This window comes from Protopterus annectens, chromosome 7.part0 (genome assembly GCF_019279795.1).
Source record: "Protopterus annectens isolate FY-2018-M chromosome 7.part0, PAN1.0, whole genome shotgun sequence".
Taxonomy (NCBI): Eukaryota; Metazoa; Chordata; order Ceratodontiformes; family Protopteridae; genus Protopterus; species Protopterus annectens.
The window spans coordinates 1,118,567,237-1,118,590,926 of record NC_056739.1 but is presented as its reverse complement, the minus strand read 5'-3'; the positions used below and the strand labels follow the sequence as shown (position 1 = coordinate 1,118,590,926).

The 23,690-nt window shown below is 38.1% G+C and overlaps 1 protein-coding gene across 1 annotated transcript in view; it reads right to left on the bottom strand.

Annotated features, from left to right (window-relative positions):
* SPG11 (SPG11 vesicle trafficking associated, spatacsin) overlaps window positions 1-23,690 on the bottom strand; it is a 2,547,571-nt gene that overhangs the window by 2,463,344 nt on the left and 60,537 nt on the right. The window contains exon 2 of the mRNA XM_044077700.1: window positions 21,010-21,191. Coding sequence (XP_043933635.1) covers window positions 21,010-21,191 — 182 coding nt within the window. The remainder of the gene's footprint in view (window positions 1-21,009; window positions 21,192-23,690) is intronic.

The following is a 23,690-nucleotide window of genomic DNA, read 5'->3' as shown; positions in this document are numbered from 1 at the left end:
TTGCTTAGAATACACCATGTAAGAAAAAAAAATCTCATTATGGCAAAAGAAAAAATAAAAATCCCATCATTACAGCTACATCCTACACAATCTAACATAACTACAAGGGCAGAGTTACTTGCAATCATAATACTTGCAATAAAAAAACAAACATTCTGCAGTGATTTTAATAATCCTGAATGTAGGCAAATGGAATCACTCACTGAATACAGCTTTGGGTTTCTCTCAGCTTACTGACTCCGAAACTAGAACAGACCATAGAACCCCCCTCCAAAATATTCTTCCCACAAAGCACACAAAATTTTCAAATGAGGGACATGCTATCTAAAGACATCAGCAACTATAATCCTGTTACATGCTACTAGGAAGAGCAAATTCCTTTCTACCAAAACAAAGATTACATTGCTGAAGAACTGGAACTATCAAAAAAAAAAATTGTTGTAATGGCGGTATCTATGATCAACTGGTCAATAACTGTTTGCATCGCTTTGCCTCTGCAGTCTGCTGATTGGCTGAAAGGGGGCTGGTAATTAGCCTCTTTGTTCTCTCATCACCAGAGACGAGTGTTGACAGAGATGGGTCATAAAGTAGGCAGCTATCTAGGTAGTTCCAGATTTTCTCCCTATTCCCCTCATCACCACGGACAAGTGTTGACAGAGAGGGGTCATGAAGTAGGCAGCCATCTAGGTAGTTCCAGATTTTCTCCCTATTCCCCTTGTACCAGCCCAGTGACAGCCTATATGTGAAGAGTGCATTGTGTGTCAGCACTGCTGTGCCCTCACGTCTGCAAGGGGACAAAGTCAACAAGACTGCCCTTCCACCCACAGGAGGCATCTTGCCGTTTCCACTGATCTCTGCAAGGGAAACCAGATTCAATCATCAGGGAAACTGAACAAGTTCAAAGTCTTGTACAACTCATTAACAATGAAAACAAATGCAAGTGGGTTACAGACACAGGATGATACTTCGACATTTTCTGCCAGTCATGCAGCCCATTTATTTCTTTTGCCAATACTGTCACATTTGCTCTCATGAACACCAGGGTTGGAGAAGGGCGTTTTTTTCCCCATTCTTTTTCCCTTTAGTAAATTTCTTCTATTCCTGATTATATTAATACACCGCAGCTGCACGTTTTTTTTTTTGCTTGTAAATAATTGCTTACGTACACTTTGTTCTGGTAGCTATAATAAAGTCATGCACTGCATGTTCTTATTGCTGATCTACCTTTGATTAATTATTGCTGTGATGTGTCATGCCTGTACATTATCTCTGCCTTTACGGCCTGGGTCATGGCTGAAAAGGGTCCTTGAATCAGTTCAATTACCTGGTTAACAAAAGGTTAAATAAATAAATAAATAAATACAATAATACAAAATAAAAAATAAATACAATAATACAAAATAAAACAAACGTGTGGGTATTCTGACCACGTGTTCCCCTTCTTAGGGTGGGCACACATCCTCCCTGCCATTAACTGTCCAGCCACTGACAGGGCTTTATCCCTCTATGCCACCAGTACTGGCAACTGGTGAATACACACACTGACACATTAGCCCCATGCTGTAGAATTGTTCAACAAACCCTTCTGATTATAAACAGACAGGTATGCAACTGCAAGAGCTGTCAGAATCAAAAAATATCACTCCTCTGAACTGATATAACAAAAATAAACTTACCCAACATAGGGACTTCGTTTGGAAAGCTTAAACAAGGAGACATGCAACCCTTACTTAAAATACAAATAACTCCAAAATAGATGCTGTAGGCAAGTAAGAGAAGCTAAATTACTAAATTCAAATTCAAACCAGAATTAAAAATAAATCAGCAGTCACAAATATTGTCCAAAATGATGGAAAGCAGTAAAACAACTGAAAATAAACCACTAAACCTAACAAATAACCAAGATTTTTCAGTGCTTTCGCCAACCACTTCAAATCTATTACCAAACACTCAAACAGTAATATTTCTACTTTAGCACTACCTACCAGAAATCCAATGCTTCAGCATCCAATTTCACATTTAAACCAATTACAGTTAAAGATCGGACCACTTCCCTCCTATATTTATAAAAGATTATCAAATCCAATTGCATACCTTACATTATTTACTTATCAGAGGCAAAATGGAAGGATACTTCCCCTCCATTTGAAAGGACTCCAAATTAATACCATTATTAAAACGAGATGTTAGACAAAAAGTGGAAAACTGCCGACATAGTTCTACCTTGATCCTTTTTGTAAAATCCTTATATATTATATATATATTCAGTTGACAGATTTTTAGCTCATTGAGTAAGGTGAGGCAAAAACAGCATGGTTTTCAAGCACTGGTCAGCAAAATACATTACAAAACAACTGCACGTTATAAAGGCACTCACAAAGCTGCTTTATTTTATATTTTTCAAAGGTATTTAGTGTAATCTAAGTCAGCTTTACAAAGAATTCATAAACTAAGTGGCACTCAAAACAGCAATACAATGGTTCACAAGCTACTTAAAGAACAGAAGTGAAACAGCAACCGCACCTGCAACAACTTCACAATTCACAAAATCATAGCAAGAGTTGCAATGTCCCAAGGTCCATTCTTAATCATTAACCATTCGCAAACATGTCTTTCATACAAACAGACATGCCATCTACAGAACTATAAGCATCATCTACATCTTATTTCCCACATCCAACATTCAGTGAATACAGTAACAATGTTTAAATGATCAAAAGGAAGACCAAACTTACAATCTTTTGTCTTAGATACAAGATGACTTCTCTGTCTCCCATCATAACGTCATCATTCAGACAACCGATCACTATAATCATTTAGGCACAACTCAGTATAATAAATTCACATTTACTAAAGATACCAATACCATAAGGTAGGGTATTCACAAAACATTATTTACCACTTTACAGCATCAAAGCTGTCCATCTGCATCTTTAAGATCACCTTAATAAATTTACTTACTCCTAAACTCCTGTATATGATGTCACTGCTATGGGTAATCCCAATAAGGCCACATCGTACAAACTCAGATTTTCCTGCTATAAAAATTGTGAAGTTTGCCATACAGCCAGTAAATAACACATGCAGTTGAACAATTTTTTTTACACTTTCAACATTCTTGAGTACAGTCCATGAACTGAACTAACCACATTTTTTATGAATGAATACAAGACGATACTACAACAAATGCCCAGTCCTATCAGTACAATGGTATACATTCAATTAAATACTTGTGTCGTTCAAGTCTCCTACAAATACCCACAATTTCTACAAAACAGGTCACAGAATCCCAAGTATTTTCCTGTCTAACACAGAATATACTACCACATGAAGTAAGCAAAAAGGTTTTGAAAACAGCTGAATTAACACACATCCTCAACAACAATATGTTAAGTGATGTCACATTTAAAGCAGGTTGACATCCTAGTTCTAACTACATTATGTACTTATCATACATTTAACTACCAAAGATTGCCAGTGCCTTTGGTAAGTTACTGATAGCATCCTTATCAATGCTTAAACCAGTATTTTGCCTCTTTTGTCAGTACCTCCCTCCTTGTCACCAATTATTTCACCTTATATTTCATCTCTTATCCTTCTCACTACTTTCTTATTTCCACCCACTCCATTCACTTCATCATAAAACATCTATTTACTTAATCAAAATAAGCAGTAACTGCTGCTACCACAAAGCAAAGCAACAAAAAATAACAAAACTGTGAAACCAAAAAATAAGCAGTTCAACTATATAAAAATAATAAACATTTACTTATAAAAAGCTAGTAACTACCCCAGGACAATGACTTTCTAAACCTAATTTTCCAAGCCAACATACAGTATTGAGAGAATTAATATATGTGTCACTGATTGTACAACTACAAAACATGAGATTATAGGATTACCATCCAGCACATGTATTTAATACTCCAAGTGTAACAGAATTATTATTCTCCCTTGTTTCCTACTGCACACAGTCAGACCAAGAGACCATCCATATGATACAATATTCACACACCCTTATAAGACATCCTATAACATTAAGACTGCTTTTTGAATCCCTGGATAAAGTCTAACATTATATTAACCTAGCACAAATTTTTACTGAGCCCCAGCAAGAATTTTCAAACAATAAGCACACTTCAGACATATATATTGAAGACAACCCTTTTTTAATAACTGTGGAGCCTCTTTAAATTCAACTTAAATTCTGATTCAAAGCAGCCAAGCTTTTCCACTGACACCTTCACCACCTTTGCATTTTCCACAAGCTGCTGAAATGCCCTTTCATCCCTCCTCTACTACAACAACTGTAAGTTGATACTATAAAGATGAAATCAGAGTGTCCTTTTCAAGTAAAGGCACCCAGTAATTAAGGGTTGGAATGCTGCACAAGTGCCTTCTGGCTAAGAGCATGTACAACTCTGAGTCCAAGGCAAAGCTAATTAGAACCCTGCCAGAAGTCCATGCCTTTGAGTTTGTCTCTAAAAAAGTAGTACAGCCTTACCAGTATGTTATCCACAATGTCCCTACCTTCCCCAGGACAAGAAAACAGTTGCCGCCAGAAGACCTTATACCACCCTCTCAATCTCCATATTCAAACAAAACAACTTCTTTCCACACAGAGCTACATTATTTGCCAATAACAATTTCAACTGCACCCTGCTAGGAAGAATATACAACATAAAGTTAGGGAGTGTGACACCGCCAGGAATCGTGTAATGTCAGCAACTCACAGGCCAAGTGTGCCCCCCCCCCCCGATACGAACTCTATAATCATGTGCTTTAGTGAATAAAGGGAACCTCTGACAGGGAAGGGTATACACTCTAAGGTGATTTGTTTTGAGCCAAAAAGGTCAGTGTGTTTTTATTTTGCACTGAACAATCAGTGTGTGTGTGTGTGTGTGTGTGTGTGTGTGTGTGTGTGTGTGTGTGTGTGTGTGAGTGTGAGTGTGTGTGTTCTTGCTGAAGAGGGACTCATGCATGGATTTGCTGCTGTTCCCTTTGAAAGGGACAGCAATTACCTGTGTTAATAGGTAAGTACAGAGTGAGTGCATGCATGAAAGCAGAATTGCACAAAGTAACAATGATCATTCTAAATATATCATACATTACCTCTTAACTGTATGGATTTTCAAAGAATGTCTGGATTTTGCCTTATCTTCCAATTTGTGTCTTTTGCTTAGGAAAATAAAGTAGTCATCCAAGGTAATGCAGTCTAGGGTTAATGGGTCAGTAGTGGACTGACGATGTGGGACTGTAGCATATAAAGTTGTATTGTTTTTCAGACAAACAAAAAGCACCTAGTACTGTTTTTCATTGGTGGGTTCTAAGCAGTGTTAGATTGGACAACAGTAAGCTTAGCTTTGGTGGATCATCAATACTGGCAAATCAAATGGGCACAATGTCATTTTTTTAAATGTTTGGGATTTTAGTGTGTATGTGTGTGCTTATGTGTGGGGAGTGCTGCAACAGTAGATGATTATTAAAGACAGAGACTTGGACTGTGGAGAATATGTTTCTTTGTTTCAAAACCTAATAAAGTAGATTTTTAAGACATAGCTTCTTGCCATTTACAGTGGAGGGATATTTACATTTAATGGACAATGTATTAGTGTGGGCCTGTAGGGTTCTGAAGGATGCCAAGTCTACCACTGCCAATGTCTTGTAAAGTGACCTGGAAATGGATATTGGGATGTTACTGAAAAAATATAGTAAGTGGGCGAAATATAGTTTAATTAAACAAAGTGTACTTTCAATTTACAGGCCATAATTTAATTTATTTCAGGTAGTCCAGATGTATACCATTAGACTTAATTAGGGAGAGCTGTCATTCTAAACAAGCAGCCCTAGTTTCAGTGAAAGCTCTGTGGTTGCTTGCAGGTAGGAAGTTGCAGGATGTTGATGCAATGTGTTTTATGTATTATTTTTAATGCATTTGTCATTTCAAAGCATAGCTTTCTTTGATGCAAAAGAAGACAGGACTGAATGAGCCATATAATGTTTAACTGACAATAATGGGATATAAAGATTATAAGTGATGTATACAGTTGTTTCAATGGTGTATGTGATGCATAACTACAGATTTCTTGCTCTAACGTTGAGAGATATGGTTCCATACTAAATCAGAAGTTGTATTTACCTTGGAAGACTTTTTATGAAAAACAGAGCCTTTTTAATATCTCTGTTTATTTCCAATATAAACTGCCATGCAACCTTGCAAATAACCTTCTTATTAAGCTACTTTACTTCTTTTGGAATTGACAGGTATGATTCATCTGTTGGGACATAAGCATAGAGTGTTAGTATGACTTTGATTTCTTGCAGCAGTCTGTGGTTTACATAATCACAATAACTTTTCTGTGTTTCTGGGTGTGTAATCAATTTAACAGTTTTAAAGATGTTTTCCAAAATAAATAAATAATCCTCTCTACACTTTGAGCTATTGACAAAGTCTCGAATTTGCATTACAGCTCAGTAAACTGTCAGTCTGTGAGTAACTTCTGCACAAATTAAAATGTCTGAATGTCAAATGGCTTTAGATTGAAGGGAAGTTTATTTTTATTTATTTTATTTTAAAAGCTCCAAAAATAACACAAAACAATATAATACATAAGAGATGGATGTAGTACTCATACAATATGGCAGAGATTACATCTCATAACAGTGAGAATCATTGATACAGAATAAACTTAAAACATTAAAATTTTTTACAGTTATAATTACAGCAAGGCAAATATCAATGAGTTAAGTTTTTAGGAGAAAGCTGTTTGTACATAGCTGAAGCTCTGAAACAATCTTTGGTATGGATTAACCTGGGGATTGACACAAGTTATATGTTTACACCAGTATGTAGCATTATAGATTATTATTGATTTATTGTTTGTTGATTTATTGATGGTCCTTTTGGTGGTGGGAAATTACATGGATGAATCCATCTCTATTATGATTTTTTTTTCCGATATTTTGACTTCCAGACAATTTCATTCAGTGAGTGGGTGTCATGTGATTACTGAGGTTGCCTATTTTACAAGTAGGGGCTTTTTGTGTGTGTGTGTGTGTGTGTGTGTGTGTGTGTGTGTGTGTGTGTAAGAGAGGGATTTAATATGTATACTGTATATAATTTTGCAAATGGAATTCTTAGTTAAACTTGCCCCTCTTCTTGTGCAACTAGACTTGAGTTAGATCTTAGCCATCCAGCTGGGAAAAGTTAGTATGTGGATTTTCCATCTGGTTTGATGAAGACTACATTTATGGCTATCCATCCAGCCATCATGTTGCTGAACTACATTGTTTGATAATGAGAGGAGCTTTACAGGCGTTGAGGGCGTTGAAGGTTTTTGTGTCAAGAACCTGTCTATAAAAAGTGGCTTGTTTATGTTGCAGTGAAGGCTGTGGTCTTTGTAGTGAGCATTTTAAGTGTAACCAGTATTTCTGAGGTAGAGGAAGTCTCTTAAGGCAGGATCTTTCTTAGCCTGGAAAGCAAGCCAATGGTGAAATTTATAGGGGCCAATGAGGGACAGAGGAAAGCAAGAAGCTTTTTAGTCTGTTTAGATAACTAAGTCCTTTGACCTTTTTTGGCAGAAATGGTTGTAGTCTTTCTTTTGGCAGGATGTTTTGCTGAGGCACATGTCAAAAGGGGCATTGCACTCAATAATGGCTCTTGTAAAGAATACATTTGTCCCTGGATGAGATACCCTTACTAATGAATTGGGCCATGTGGAGACAACGTGGTGGTCAAAAGTCAGGTTTCTATCAACCTGGGAGCCCAAGTACCATACAACTGCATGCTTACAACATTGGGATATCACTCCTTCAAAGTAGATGATGATGCGCCATGTTTCTGGCACCAATTATTTGTTTGGGTGAGACTCTCTTGTAGCTTATTCCAAATTGTTTTATTAAGTCAGTAATGTGAATTCTTTACTTTACTGCAAATTTGTTTTTTGTGGATTATAGTATTGTAGGACTGCTGATGTTGACATTTGTTGGACTGCTGGAATGGAAATGCTAGTGCTATATATATATATATATATATATATATATATATATATATATAAACTTAACTGTTAGATTAATTAGAATGAGAAATATTAGGCATTTATTACATTTATTCATTGTTCAAATAGGACCATTTCAAGGTTGGACACCCCTGCTCTAAGGCATACAGAACTAACATAAGAACAAACCAAGTTACTGCCTGTACCCTCTTCAGTAAATCCAAACACAGTCCTTACCACCTCTTTAAGAATATTTTTGTACAACTCCAACAGAACCTCTAAACAAGAACCAAACTGCAATCCTAAAACTGTCATCTTGTCCCCCTTCAACAGAAAAAGTAAAGATTCCAGGGCAACCAGGAAGACCGTATAATTCATTTAAATTATTTCTGTTTTAGCCATATTTAAACTACACCCAGGACATTTACCAAATTCAGCTATCGCCACTGGTAGATGTGAATCCAGTCAAGACAAGTAAAGGAGGAGATAACAGTGACGACAGATGACCCTTTGCTGCACTACTACCTCATATCCTTCATAATTTACCCTCTTAAGCCTGCCTGCTAATGGTTTCGTATACACACTTTTCATACATCATCTATCACACATATACATACATACACACATATACACACACATATACATACTTAAATAAATATACACACAAATATATATATATCCACACACACACAATGTATATACATATATACATACACACACGCAGTGTAAATTATATTACATACACACACACAGTGCAAATTTTATTTTATTATATATATATATATATATATATATATACATATATACATATATATATATATATATATATACACACACATATATATATATATATATATATATATATATATATATATAATATGCGTGTGTATATTACACACACACAGTAAGTGTGTGTGTATATATATGTATATACATATATATATATATATATATATATATAATATATATATATGAGAAAGGCGCTACTTTTGTTGAACATGATTTTTGTCAACATCTCTTTAGTCATTAATTTGGTTAACTAAACAGATGGTCAACATCTGTCAACAAAAAATAGCAGATTAGGGTGTTTTTGGGGTTGAAGAATTTGCCCTTTTCTCAAGAACTGTGAGCTCTCAGAGTACGAATATAATAAGCAGGTGGTATATATAAAAGCCCCAGAAGTGATGTAACGGTCTCTTCCTGGTTCTGGTTATATGTGTGTACATTTTAATCAAAAGCCATTCATTCTGATGAAATTGAAAGACGAAAGTGCTACATAAATAGTGGATATTTTACAAATTCCGTTTGAAGGAGTGGTGTTTTTTCAGTGTGCCACTTGTGGAAGCATTCTTTAGGGTTATTTGTATATTTGCACCTGTAGTTGCTAATCTGCTTTGTGGTTTAGCTTTGGTAAGACTCCTTGAGCATACAGACCAATGGTAGCTGTCCCTGTGGAGTTACAAGCTGTAGCTGTCCTTGCTGGATAGATACAGCAGATCTTGTCCTGGTTCTAAAAGTACAGTCCAAGTCATAGCGTTATGAGAAGGTATGGACAAGTTGCGCAGGCAGCTACATTCAAAAAGGTCCGAGTGCTGACCCCCCACCCAAAGAAGGCTGTGATGGTTACTTTTGCTCTTGGGGAGTGAGCACTCGCATGCACTGGTACAGTTTTACTTTGTAAAGAAGTGAAGCAGTGAGACACTCATTTTGAAATGGTCCATTATGACACAGGCCTCTCTTCTCCACTCTTGCTTTTTTTTTTTTTTTTTTTTTTAAGAGTAGATTTTTTTTTTTTTAAGAGTAGATTTTTACTTTAACCTTTTCTAGGTAAAATCTCATGCATCCAGGGGATCCAAAAGTTTTCTTCCCTTGCTGTGTGATTTAGAGAAAAATACAGGGACTTTAAACGTCCTGAATTAAAGACTTTTGTCACTATCCTGGGCAATAAAGTGGGACTGATATAGAAAGTTTCCTCTTTTGCTATGAAAATGAGAAAATCATTTACACATAAAAGCCTGTAACTCAGATATCCCCCTGACTTGGAAGCTTTAATAGCAAAGGTGTGATTAGATGTCTGCTTTCTAGGCACTTGAAAAAGCACCAGAGATCCTTGATATTTTTATTAACTGCAGCCTGCATCGTTTTCTCATGATTTTTAGGACTCTCTTGAAGGACTTTCCACACTCTTAGAAATAGTCACATACTGTCCCCTCTATTTTTTATTTCTTTTGGATAGTTATGGGGGATAGAGGTGAGCTCTGGAAGCTGTCAGATTTCCACGGGCAGGGGGTTAAATTCAGCTCCAAAGAATTTATTCATGATTGCATCCATGCCTAAAATAAGTGGGGGCAACAGCTCAAAGTTTGGGCTCTGGTAAATCCAGAAGCTCTGTATCTTTTCTGGGCATCAAAGTAATCCTTGGCTACCCACTTGATGAAATCCTTCATCCTGTTGAGGGAGTCTCCAAATGGGAAGTCCGGTGGTAGAAAAACAAAAAATAAAGGTGTGTTCTGTGTCAACATGGGGGAGGACATTTGGTCCATTTAAGCCAGTTGGTCCACCTCCAAATCTGAGGATTCAGATTCCTCCAAATTTAATATATTCTTCTTCCTTTTTGGGGTGGGACCCCTACCCCTTCCAGCACTGATGTTTGCTCAGATTGTTTTAAGAACCTGCTGCCACAAAGTCCTCCACCAACTTATCTTGGGAAGGTGTGAAGAAGGACATGTCCACTCAGCTCATGTTTTAGGCAAGACAGCAGATGTCTGAAGTCTGGAAGTCTTCAGCCTGCTTTTGGGAATAGTGGCCATCATTGCAGCCTCGAGTGGTGTCTACATGGATGACTTCAATTTTGGAACCACTAACATCCTTGAGTACAAATCTCATGGGTTTTCTGCATTTGAGATTCATTATTAGAATACAGCAAATGACTGATTCCTAAAGAGCTTTGGCTTGGGACAGCATGCCTTCATCTGACTGTAGCAGGCTCCTAAGAATAATCACGGAGGACCCGGTGCAAGTACATATCTGTAGCAGGGGATGTTAAACAGACTCATAATACCAGATGCCTCCCAGAGTTTACTCTCTTTCATGGGAACGTCACTTGTATTTTTTAAATCGGGCATCTGTGAATGATATGGTTGATGTCATGGCAACCCAGAAAAAGGGATACATGCTTTTCTGGTTCAGAAAGACCTGAAGAGTTTTTTTTTCCTCCTTAAATAATGTCTAATAGTTGAACCTAGCATAAGGGCAGCAGAGTTGACGTTGTGATTTGCCAATAAACAAAAAAAGCACTGCACGTGAATGTGAGTCTTTGAGGGATTTGCTTCCTATCAAAAATGTATCTGTTAACTTTAGAAATGGACATCTGTAAGTGACATCCAAAAGCTACTTTTGTACAAACAGACAATGCGCAGTAACAATTAAAACTTTTTTCTCTCAAAGTGGTACTTATTTGTACACTGAAAGCCAGACCAAACTGACAAACCGAAGATGTTCGGTGCTCTAACTGAAAAGAGTCTTTCTTACGCTACTAAGAAAAAGCTAAAGTGGGCACAGGCAGATGTCTTTAAGCCACAAGTATGCTGGTTTCTAGGTGGAAGGGCATCCATCAGGCCAAGAAGGGAAAAGGTGAAAAAAGCACTGAAAGTCAAACCTTCTACTACAGAAGTTATAAAAATTAGCACTGCAGCACAATAAACATTATAAGATCTTTATTGCTTTCAGTGTGGTCAGTGGCATCCAGAATCTACCACTGCATGAGAAGTTGCAAGATAAACCTATTTTTACTGAAGGGAAAGGCAGTACACCTGGAAATGAGTTTTCCTAGGGTTTTCACAATGGCCCACTACTTTACATAAATTGCTAAGACTCTGCATACCAACAATGTGAAGAGCATGGCAGTACTATAACAGAATATGCAAATAACATTCTCGTTGCTTCTAAAACTTGACAGGAAAACGTGGAGCTACACTGCTACTATTTGTGCCACTGAACTTTGTTCTTTATTTACTATATAATGAACATGTTCTAATATTCTTGTTTAAATGCCCTTTTAGGCTCCCCCACATAAAACGTGTTGCAAGGACATCTCAGGGCATAAATAATGCCCTCAGTGTCACATCTATAATCCCCACGTACTTCAAATTCACGACCACTGACAAGTCCAAGATAAGGAACAATGAACATCATGCCTTACACTTGCCACATCCTAATGTACCCCTACTGCTTAATGATCTATATAAAGTCTCCTAAGGACTTTGAAATCTAGATTTAACCAGAAAGCTAATATTACGGCCCACTCTATAAGAAGCAACAAGTTTCTTAAGCATCCAAGGACAACTAGCTTTTAAATTTGATAAAAAATTGCCATTGTGTTTGTACATCAAAAAGCCTATTACTAAAGCCACAATATGTGGCAACAAAATACATATGTTCAGATTCATTATCATTACATCTCCTGAGGTCACCCATCCACTTTCTGTTCTTATTTTGTCTATATTCATTATTAAATTTAATCCACACTTTAGTGATTAGGTCTTCACCATAACCTCTCGTTTCAAACATCCCAAAGGTACGTCCCACTTCTCTTACAAAATCTTGTTCATCGCTGCATAATCTAAAAAGACGCATGCATTCACCATATGGTAAAGCCTCTATCGTATGTCCAGGATGACAACTTGTTGCTTTCAGATAGTGAATATCCCCTTGAAACTTCCTGTGTACTTTTGTAGTTAATATACCATCCTGATTCAGCATCAAAATCAACATCCAGAAAGGACACAGTCTTCCCTACCTGGATGTCATCAAATGTAAAATTAAACCGGTTCAACTGTAACCCATCCACTTACTATGAAAGTAAACAGACATTGTCAAATTCACCAGCTATGGGGTTGCCCAAATTACTCCAAACTTTTCACCTGTATTCACACAGTGACTTTTACAAAGTAATGGTTACTTAAGTATTTGACTAGGTGCCAAGGTGCATGGCCATATGCTTAAAAACAATGGACTGAGCTTCCGAGCTACATAGCTCAGTGAACTTTTTTTGAGAAATATAAATAGCAATGTGCTTCGGCTTCTCCCATTAGGGGTCGCCACAGCAGATCTCAGGTCTGCAGACCAGATTGCACCAGCTGAGAATCGAACCAGAGAACCTCTTGCTGTAAGGCAACAACGCTAGCTACTGTACCACCACAGCAGTGTGAATCCTTTATTAAAAACTTTTTAATGTAGCATGGTGCAATTATTTTGGAACCAATTACCGATTCAACTCTTGTACAGTTACATGCTTATATAATACTCAAAAGCAGCCTCATGTTTATACATTAGTGCTTACATTCAATTGTCAAAAAGTTGCCATTGATAAGCATGCAATTCCAAAGTATCACAATTAGATATTCTATTCAGTCTTAATCCCACATTTAATTTAACATTACTCATTAAACAACAGAAGTTAAAACGCAAAAATTAACTATCTACAACCTAACTGGAGATAAGGAATCAATTTAGTAACCATAATATTCTAATTTCACTCTATTACAAGTCTTAATACTTGGACTAGTGACTTTCTACTTTACAATGAAGTTTATTTTATTAAACAGATACAGTCTTTGGTACTTTGTTTAGTGTCAGCATCCTCTTCAACCTCACATTACAATGCAGCATCTACTGTAAACCATTTTCTTACTAAGAAGTTCTGTTTCCGATTTTAAAAAAGTTGTCAGTTACATATTTTTAAGATCTGTAATCTATTCTCTTTGTCTTTGTTTTTTCCATTTTCTTGTTGAAGCTTTCTTAGCCACTATCAATACTAAAGAAAGCAATGCTTTCACTTCTTCAGTACATATTTTACACAAAAAAAAAAAAATCAACAAAAACATTTTATACCAATGTTAAACTCTCTTTCAAGCATAAAACTTAGCAAAATACTGGAGCACTTTTTGTACTACAGCATCTCCTAATATTTCCAGGATATGTGCCCACAAAAAACCCTTTCTGAACCATCATATCTTCCAACAAATGATTCCTGTCTGCATGAAATTTTTTTCATGTCTCAAAGCACAGAAATATTTATTTAAGCATTTTCATGCAGAGAATTTGATTTAGCTATATATCCAGGAGGATAAATATATCATGCCAATTCTCTCAAACACTAAAATCATAAGCTGCCCACAGGGGCTTAGTCGTGTGCATGGTTCCGAGTAGAAAGCTGCACAAAGTTTACCAGGCATGTTTGTTGTAGAAAATGAACAATTCAGAAACAACAAGATGAGCCTTAATTAGCATAATCATTGTGCTCAGAAGGGATGGATTTACATGATAATAACAACATGAAGCCTAGAGCCTCACTGCTCTACAGAAGAGAGCAGGATTCTAACTCAAGTTACAGAGGTTAAGAGTATTCATGAAGAAATACTTCCATGTCAACAAGATATCTGCTTAAAAAAGGGAAGTACTTATTCTTACAAATCCATCCCTTTACACAGTGGTAGCTTTTTGACTTCTTTTTACTCTGAGGCCTTTAAGGACTGTGTGTTTATCAGTACTGTTTTTCAAATTTGCATTAAGGGGTACAACATTGACAGTATATTGAATAAAGTAGCATGCAGAATTGTGAAGGCAGCTGGTAGACTCACTCCTAAGCTCATATTCAGAGTAATGTTAAATATGTTCTTATGTTTGGTGCCATGCACGTCATTAGTCACAACATTTTTAACAGTGCTATTGTAACAGCCAGGCATTCTTGCTCAGTGACAGTTACTTATGTGCTTGTTTTGTGGAGAACACGTGCTCAAGTACACATACATGCTTAACATTTAAAGACTAGAGATGCACATATCCAACTATCAGGCAAAAGTACAACATACTACATGGCCTTGTAGGATAGTAGCAGTGTAAAGATCAGTAAGGCCCAAGATGGGACACGCGGTTAATTCCAGTTTACCGTACAGACAGATGTCTAAATAAAACAGGGCACAAAGCAACAAAATGCTGACTCTGGCGGGCCATCAATATTCATTTACAAACCAATTCACTGATGCAGAAAATGAGGTGGTACTACAGGCCCTCCCATCTCCATGGCCGACAGCTCTTTGCAGTCTGTCTCTCTGACAAAATCTCACCATGACTGTGCCTAGAATGACACTGTAAGCAATGAAAAGGCAGACGGTGGTCAAGACTGTAGCTGTGACATGGTCTAAATGCAAGCCCACAGCTATGATCCATGCTGTTGACTGCACACCAGAATCCATCAACTGATCCACCTCTTATGGAGATGAAGGGGTTCCTGGCCACGCTTAAAGGTGATATACATCCAAGCAGTCAATCTGATCAATGGTGGATGCTAGGGCAGAGCTGGACAGGCCCCAGAGAGTTTCAACAGCAGATGCCCGAGGTACAAAGTCCTATTTCACAGTATCAATACCTACAACTCCTTTTAACCTCTTGGTCACTCTAAAGTTCATAAAATCTGTCCGATTTGTGGTATATAGGTACATCAGAGATCCAACTGCCATGATAATCTGCACCAGGTATGTCCTGGAGTATTATCTTTACAATTTTAAACATACAATAAAAACTATCAGTTACATGTGTAGTTGTGGTGCTGGACCACACTTTTATTGAATATTAAATTTTTTACTTTGCTGTGTTCAAAGCGAAATTTTATTTAGCACCAGCAGTGTGGAACTACTCCTGTCTGTTGTTGGGAGTCTGCAGCTTCCGATAATAATGGCAGGGATGAGTTGGCAACATCAAGGGGTGCAGGGTACGTATCTTTAGCACAGGGAGTGTGACCATCATATCCCTTACACAGGACCATGGACAGAGTCTCTGGGTCAGTGGATACCCAGGATACACAAACTTTGAGAAAGAGCTACTGACAAGAACACTATAGATCAGTTAAGTATGATGGTCTCCAATAGACAGATGTCTTAACTTACCCCTAGCAGTCATGGGCAGGGAGATCCCCCCAGCATGGAGATGGTAATGTTGCTTACCAGACATATGGTTACTGCCCTCTCCATGAGGTTGGTATGTTAGTGGTTGAAACCCAACGTATGTACAGGGCCACTGTGTAGGCACAGGCTGCTACCACCATAGCCATGGCAGAGAAAGCGAGGGTGATTCAGGGTGTTCATGCTGACCTATGTTTCCGATATGGAATTAATTGGACAGACTGAATCACACACTGGACTGTGCAAAATCTTCATTGGGTCATCTGGCAGGGCAATGAGTGATCCCCATTACTGGTCATCTGCTACATTCACAGACGTTTGTCAACATGGCTATAAGGATACAAGATCCCACTTCCACAGTGCTAGCACTTCAGTGGCAACATCTATTATGGATGTAACTACTTTCAAAGAGGGTGCCCCTGTTTTTGTGGCCACCCTCATACTGGCTCATCTCTTACCAAACATTGGTGGAGTCACATAGCACACCAGCATCTAGCCAGGCTCATGGTATAGCCAGTAACCCTTAGCAGAGCCAGCTCTCACTGGCAGGGGTGTGCAAGGGAATTTGAACACCCTAACATGCACACCCTGACCTTGTCAGGTAGTCCAAGCCACAGTGCTGCACCAACTGAGGAGGCCATATCCATGCACACACTCCCACCCAACCTCATCACTGCCCCTAGCACATCAAACATCTATGAACCTCTGCCCTTCCTGACATGAACCCCAATACCAGTTCTGACACTTCCCCTAAAAGTACTTTTCTTGCTCTTCACATCAGCAGACATACTTCCTTGTGAAAGACATGCACTCCTGTACTCACTTTGCCACCTATGCAAATGGTGATAATTGTGTCTTGCCCCGTTGTTAGTTGGGTTACCCATTTCTGATGCACAATGTAGCCAGCCTATGCATGGGTAAGTGCAGCCTGGTATTTCTGCATGAATCACTTTTACTGTAGTGCACTGGCATAACTCTTGCACAGTTAAGTTGCAATGCTATATGCAATTCCTTGCCTTCTTTATTAGTACCACAGCATACCCTGCCTGGCTCAGTCTGGCAAAATCATCCCCTGCTGTTGGCTCCTCCTTTGACTTCTCTTCTGTTTCATCTTTTGCTGCCTGCTGTGCTGGAAACTACTGGCCCTGCATGAGACCACCTTGCTATAACTGCTTCATCGGTATAGTACTGTACACAGAGTCTGTATTTTAGCACATGTGGCAGGATCATAATACACAGTATCACTGGATGAATCCAGACAGTGAAAGCATGTCTTCTGCAGCCCAAACACATGTTCTATAATAATTCTGGTTTTAATATCACACAGTTGTGCTCCTGCTCAATTTGATTGTATGGATTTCAGATGGATGACATTAGCCAAGGTTCCAGGGCATTTCTGGCATCACAAGCAAGAAGGCCCTCTGAAAAGTCATCTCATGCAAAATGTTGGCAGAGATCACAAGTGTGTCATATGTGAGAGTCATGAAAACTGTGTGGGTGGCCTGCCCATACACATGATACCCTGTGCATGACAGACCACCTGACAGTTGAAGTGATAACTTTTGCAGTTCATGTACCTTCTTTCCAGTTCATAAGGTGAGGCCTTTATTTTGATGAAGGTGCAATCTATGGCCCCAGTACCTCACAGAAAAAGGCTAAAACACAGAACTCACATATGGTATTTGCGCTCTTCTATGTGGTACATGGGAACCACATATTCTCCCCCACTTGCTGCATGGCATCAAGAAACTGATGGAGTACTCTTAAATCAGATACACAAAATACCTCTCAGTGTCCCCATTAGGTCAATAAAAGGTCCCTGGAGCTAATATAATGTCACAAATACCTTTGTATCCACTGGGTAGGTACTCCATGACTAGCATGGGGCTGCAGATGAGGCAGACACACTTCCACTATTTGTTGCAAAGTGTCTATGTCAGCATGACTCTCGGCCTTTGTGGGTGACATCTCACACAGCTGAGCAAAGCAGCTACAATTAAAGCCTCTTGCAGGTACACACTTACTCCAGCTATGGCAGCACCTATCATAATTATGTGAAAATTCCTGCTGAACTTTGGCATATGGCATAACTGAAATATAAAGTGGGTGCAGATTCACTCCATGGCATTGAAATATTTTTGAATCATTCTGCCATCTTGTTTTGCCTCATTGTCATGCTTGGTGTCTGATAATACAATCATTTGCACATAGCATGACTGACCACATTATTTGGCCTAGCTGAGTTTTCTGAATTACACACACCCTGTCTGTAACTGCTCATCACACCAATTTTCTTAGCATTGTAAAACTTTCTGAATCCAGCCTTACGTCCTGTTTAGGACAGCAAAGGACTAAAAAAAAAAAAAAAACTGACATTAACTGCGGTGGGGGTGCTGCGGTAGTGTTGTCGTCTCACAGTAAGACGTTGTCCTGTTCGATTCTCAGCTAGAGCGTCTTCTGTGTGGAGACATGCATGAATTGGCATGAATTGGCATACCTTTGTTGAAGGATGTGGGTCAGAGCTGGCAACTCGTCACGTAAAAATTTACTGCCAATCATTAGTGGACCGGAGTTCCGCTGTGGCGACCCCTAACCAAGAAAAGCCGAAAGACACAACAACAACAGCAGCAGCTAAATTTAAACTATCAAACAGTAAGGGGGTTATGTTTAGATGGAGAACAAGATGAGTTACACCTCAAATATACCTCAACAAAATAGTACTTTCATTTTTGACCGGTGAAGTATAGTAGTTAGATATAACTGTAGAAAATTAAACATGGTATAAAAACAAGCAAATTTAAACATATCTTACAAGCTTCTGAAGTTACAAATGTCCCGCCACAAATGAACTAACAGGACTGATTACTTTCCAACCTAGCAAGAGAGGTGGAGGGGGGGGGGGGATAGTCTGGATTTTAAGACCATAATATGGGAAATTTTAAAAAAGCCATACCAGTTCACCTATTTTGTAATGGAAAAAAAAAAAACTTTTACGGGCCATTTACATTAACATGTTACATTTAGCCTAGATTAGAGTCAAAAAGAAAGAATAACACTTCTCCCAGAAATTAAGCCTGTGATTGCAAGAATCGTCACTGTAATTAAAAGGAGTAAAAAAGCCCTTTATTACTTTGAGACTAGTTCATATCATAGGGAAACATACTACACTGTGGGAAGATAAAAAAATGTCAGTATGGCAGTCCACATGACAACCACTTTGAGAAAAAAAATGAAAAATATAATACGAAAGAGTAATTCTGTTGCATCAGTACTGCACAGAATATCAAGCTATGGTAACAACAATCCATGATTTAATTTTCAGGGTAGACTCTTAGGTCTGTTGCCCTGCCAACTCTGAAATAGCTGTACAAGTAATGTAATACCTTAATGAGAACATGCCAATACTTTTTTAAATGTAAAAAGGGTTAGAAAAGGGACTAGCCAAGAAAAGGGTAGACAATACTACCTTATCAAGTACTGAGTATTAGACTTTTTCATACTCAAATATACTTTTATTTCAATACAGATGATAACAGTTTTAAATGGACTTGGACATTGTATAGTTAAGGCAATATGGAGTTTTTAGAGGATTTTGAATCTGCCACTTGGTGAAAAAGTGCTATTACATGCCAAGTAGTGAAGTTCTAATACACAAGGTTTGTCATTCTTCTAATAGTGAACGATTAAAAAAATGCTTCATGGTTAAAAATAGGTTTTAGCCCATCCAAATAATTCAACTGCCTTGACTACGCTACGATAAAAATTACTCACCTCAGTAATAAAGCAGTTTCAACCAGTAAAAGTGATTTCATTGACTTGCCTACTGCAGCTCACTCTTTGACTTTTGGAGATTGAGCTTGCTTTCTTAACTAAGAGCATACAGCTATAACTCTCTGCATTACAGTGATGTATGCACAGTTGCTCATTTATTAATTAGTCTGAAGCACACACTGGCCAAACGTTTTCAAACACAATACACACCATTAAGGTGTACATCTCTTCACCATCCACAATCTGTAGGGACACTCTTTGGTTCAAATTTTTGTTCTGTACCTCCTACAATTGGACATTAATGTCAAAAGGTTCCATGCTAATAGTGCCAGTATTTAAAAACTGTCCCTAATTTGGGACAATATATCTATTTCCACTTTGTCCCCAGTTCTGGAGATGAGACGATTCGCAACTTTTTAAGAGATCACAAATCAGCCTGATCAAAGCAGACAAGATGAACAAACATATTCAATACAAAAATATTTTAATTATGCAGGTATTAAACCTTGTGTCTTTGCTCTCTAGCTTTTATATGTTAACATCCACACACACAAAACTTCCTGAAGCATTAGGTGAAAATCCACTGTTCCCCTTGCTGGTCTGTCACATGACTGGTTATGCATCTTACCTTAGATCATGTAAATCTCAAATGGTTTTGACTGATGATTCTTTCTAGTCTTGCTGTCTTCACTACTGCATGACTGCACCAAAGTTGCTATACTTCTAGCTGTTTTTTTTCTTTTCCCCAGGGTACAGTTTTACTGCAATGAACTGTCAAACCAATGTGCATCTTTTAATTATATACGCCTGAGATTTATTATTGACTCTGGAAATTTTTTTCTACTACAAATTTGTAAATACTAGCGTTAGCTGCCTCACAGCACTTGCTTCTCTGGTTCAGTTCTCGGTTGAGGTACTTCCTGTGTAGGGTCTGCAAATTATCATGTCTGATGAAGATTTCAGCAGACATTCTAGTTTCCAAAGATGTAACGTAACAGACCTGAATATCCCCCAAAATGCCTGCAAGTGTGCATGCTGTGTATGCGATTTATATGTATCTTGTCTTACGTCCACTGAGTACAAGAATAGTTCTGGCTCTCCTCCAACCCCGAGACGCATTTAGCTGGTAAATCACACAAAGAATGAATGAATAGCTTGAAAATGCTGATTATAAAATTATTACTAATCTGCAGCAACTAGTTTTCTCTACTCCTCTACCTAGTCAGGTCTAGAAATGAGACTAATAAGCAGACATTAATAAATGATAAGGAACAACTTACAAAGATTTTCATCTCGTACAAGTTCCAGCAGGGTGTGCTCCTTGCAATGAAAGGAAGTATTTACACTGAAATCTCCATCATGGAACTGCAGTTGATACAAATACAGTTCATTGCTGCTTGTTAGGGCTACAAGTCTGTGGTTCTCAGAAGATACTGTACTCCCAGTCTTCTCGCAAATAAAGCTGAAAGAAATAAAAAATAAATCATATTTATTTTGTAACATCCTGCAGAAACTGAAAAGTAAAGGCAACGCCCATGGTTCCCCTTATTAAATGTGCTACCTTAGAAGACATAGCATATACAAAAGGAATATACATCTGCAGGTTACAAGATCTTAGAAGGCTACTGCACTACACAACTTGTCAGCAATATGCTGACAGGCTTTGAGTCGACACTGCATGCCAACCTTCAAAAATTCCCTTTAAATCTGTTAACTGCTTATATAAATTACTATGTTTTACTGATTATATGTTAAAATCAATGAAAATGTTTTTTAAAAAAATTCCCTTTGCAAGAGGACAGGCAAATACAAATGAAATGCAAAGCATGGCTGCATACCCATGCCACAAACTAGCACTTTTTTAAAAAGCTGCAGCTGACAGATACCTCTCCAATGACTGTAACTCCCTCCTGTATTAAAAATAGCACCTTTACTAGATCATCACTTAAGACATAGGCAAACATACATTTACATAAATGAAAACAAACCACATTAAATTCCCAGTTGCAAACATTAGACATTGCATGTATTCTTTTGTATATTTATCATCAAATCAACATTACATAAATTGATTCCTGCCATCTCTTACACTTCACTCCTCCAAAACATTATTCTTCATGTACTGTTCTTCATGTACTGTTCCCACAACTTCCATTTTTTCTATGTAATTTGCTCTTACCCTTTTCTAAAGATCCCACTTCTACTTCTTTTATCTCTGTTACAATATTCAATACTTCAAATAGAGTTGGTTTAGACTATTTCCATTTTCTAATAATTGCTTTTTGGCAGCCACCAGAATTAAACGAAACAAGGCCTTGCTATTTCTAGGCAATTCAGATCCTGTATCCCAGTTTAACAAGTCTGCCACCTCATCACACTTCCCAAACATGTGCTTCCAGCTACCACATTCTTCCCCAAACATCTCCAACATTTGCCATCTACCAGACGAAAAATTTGTTGGAGCATGCATGGGGTATGTAATTGCCTATGCAAAACACTTCCAAACAAAAATCCTAAATCTTCTACACTTTGGCTCCCAGATATGCAACATACATATATTCCTCCCATTGCTGCCTTGTGAATTGCTTATCTAATATCTCTTCCCAATCTTTTCTAACCTCTGACTGATTCATATGGTTAATGTGCCCTACTAATTATCCCCTTTTAAAAGACGCTTCTGTTCTAGATTCAGTTTTTTGTCTAAACCCTGCTATCAATCCTTGACAGAGAAGGCAGTCTCTGTCCTGCAGTACTAATGTCTTGGCCTCTTCCCATTCTATTGCCTTTCCCTCTCTAGTTATTTGATATAAAAACTTGGTTCTTTTCCCAGTTTTCTTCATTACATTCCAGCCCCCTCTTACCTATTCCATGTACCACCCAATTGCAGTCACACTATCAGCAAAATCTCTTTTCTCCATTCGAATGTTTGCTTCGTTTTTCCAACATGTTCTGCTACTTTATGAATATACTATTACATATAGCTGTCATTCTCCTTAAGGAGAGAGAGCTGCTTTTTCTTCCTCCTCTTCTTCTTCCTCATGATCATCCCTTTCCACTTTGAATTATAGCTTTCTCTCTTGTTATGTAAATGAGGCTTAAACATGTAGCTCTGAAATATCCCTTCAAATCTGGTTCATAGTTAGGTACTAGGTTATCAGCCCAGGGGCCTATGCAAGTCTAGCCAGCAAGGTACCATAGCTTACGCCACCCAAGAAAGTTATTTTCCTGTGCCACTGTCGAGCAGAGACACAGAAGTGATCCCCGGGGTGTATTTCCTATTTCCCATCCACTCATCAAGATTTTTCTTGAAGAGTGCTAATGAAGAACTTTGCTTGACATAGATGGGTAGCTTGTTCCAGAGTATAGGAAGTCTCTGGGACAGGAATCTATCCCTCCAGCATGTCCTGTTTATTGTGGTGACAAGGTTTAGGTCCCTAGAGCGTGTAACTTGGAGGGATTGGGATTTCTTTAGGTGTAGCATGTCCAACAGCTCTGGGTTTGACATAGCTTTATATGTTAGGCAGAGATCACCTAAGCGATATGCTAGGGAGTAAAGCTGGAGGTTTTTTTGAGGCGGTCAGTGTAGGGCATTTGTTTGAGGCCAGTAATCTTCTTTGTGAGGTACTTCTGTGGCTTTCCAGCTGCTGCAGATGTGTTGTGAGGTACATTCCAAAAGGGGCGTTGTACTCTATAATGGGTCTAATGAGTGACGAGTAGAGGGGAACAATGACCTCTTTTTTCATGGATGAGAACCCTTTTATGATGAGGTGTGCCACGTAGAAGGACTTCCTGACTACTGTGGCGATGTGACTATCAAAGGAGAGACTACTGTCCATCTGAGTCCCAAGGTAATCCTAAACTACCTTGTTCTACTGAAGGTTCAAATTATCCAACTTGACTGTTGTCCTTACCCCCCTAGATAAAATCCTTTAACTCAATAAAAAGTCCACAACTTCTCCTC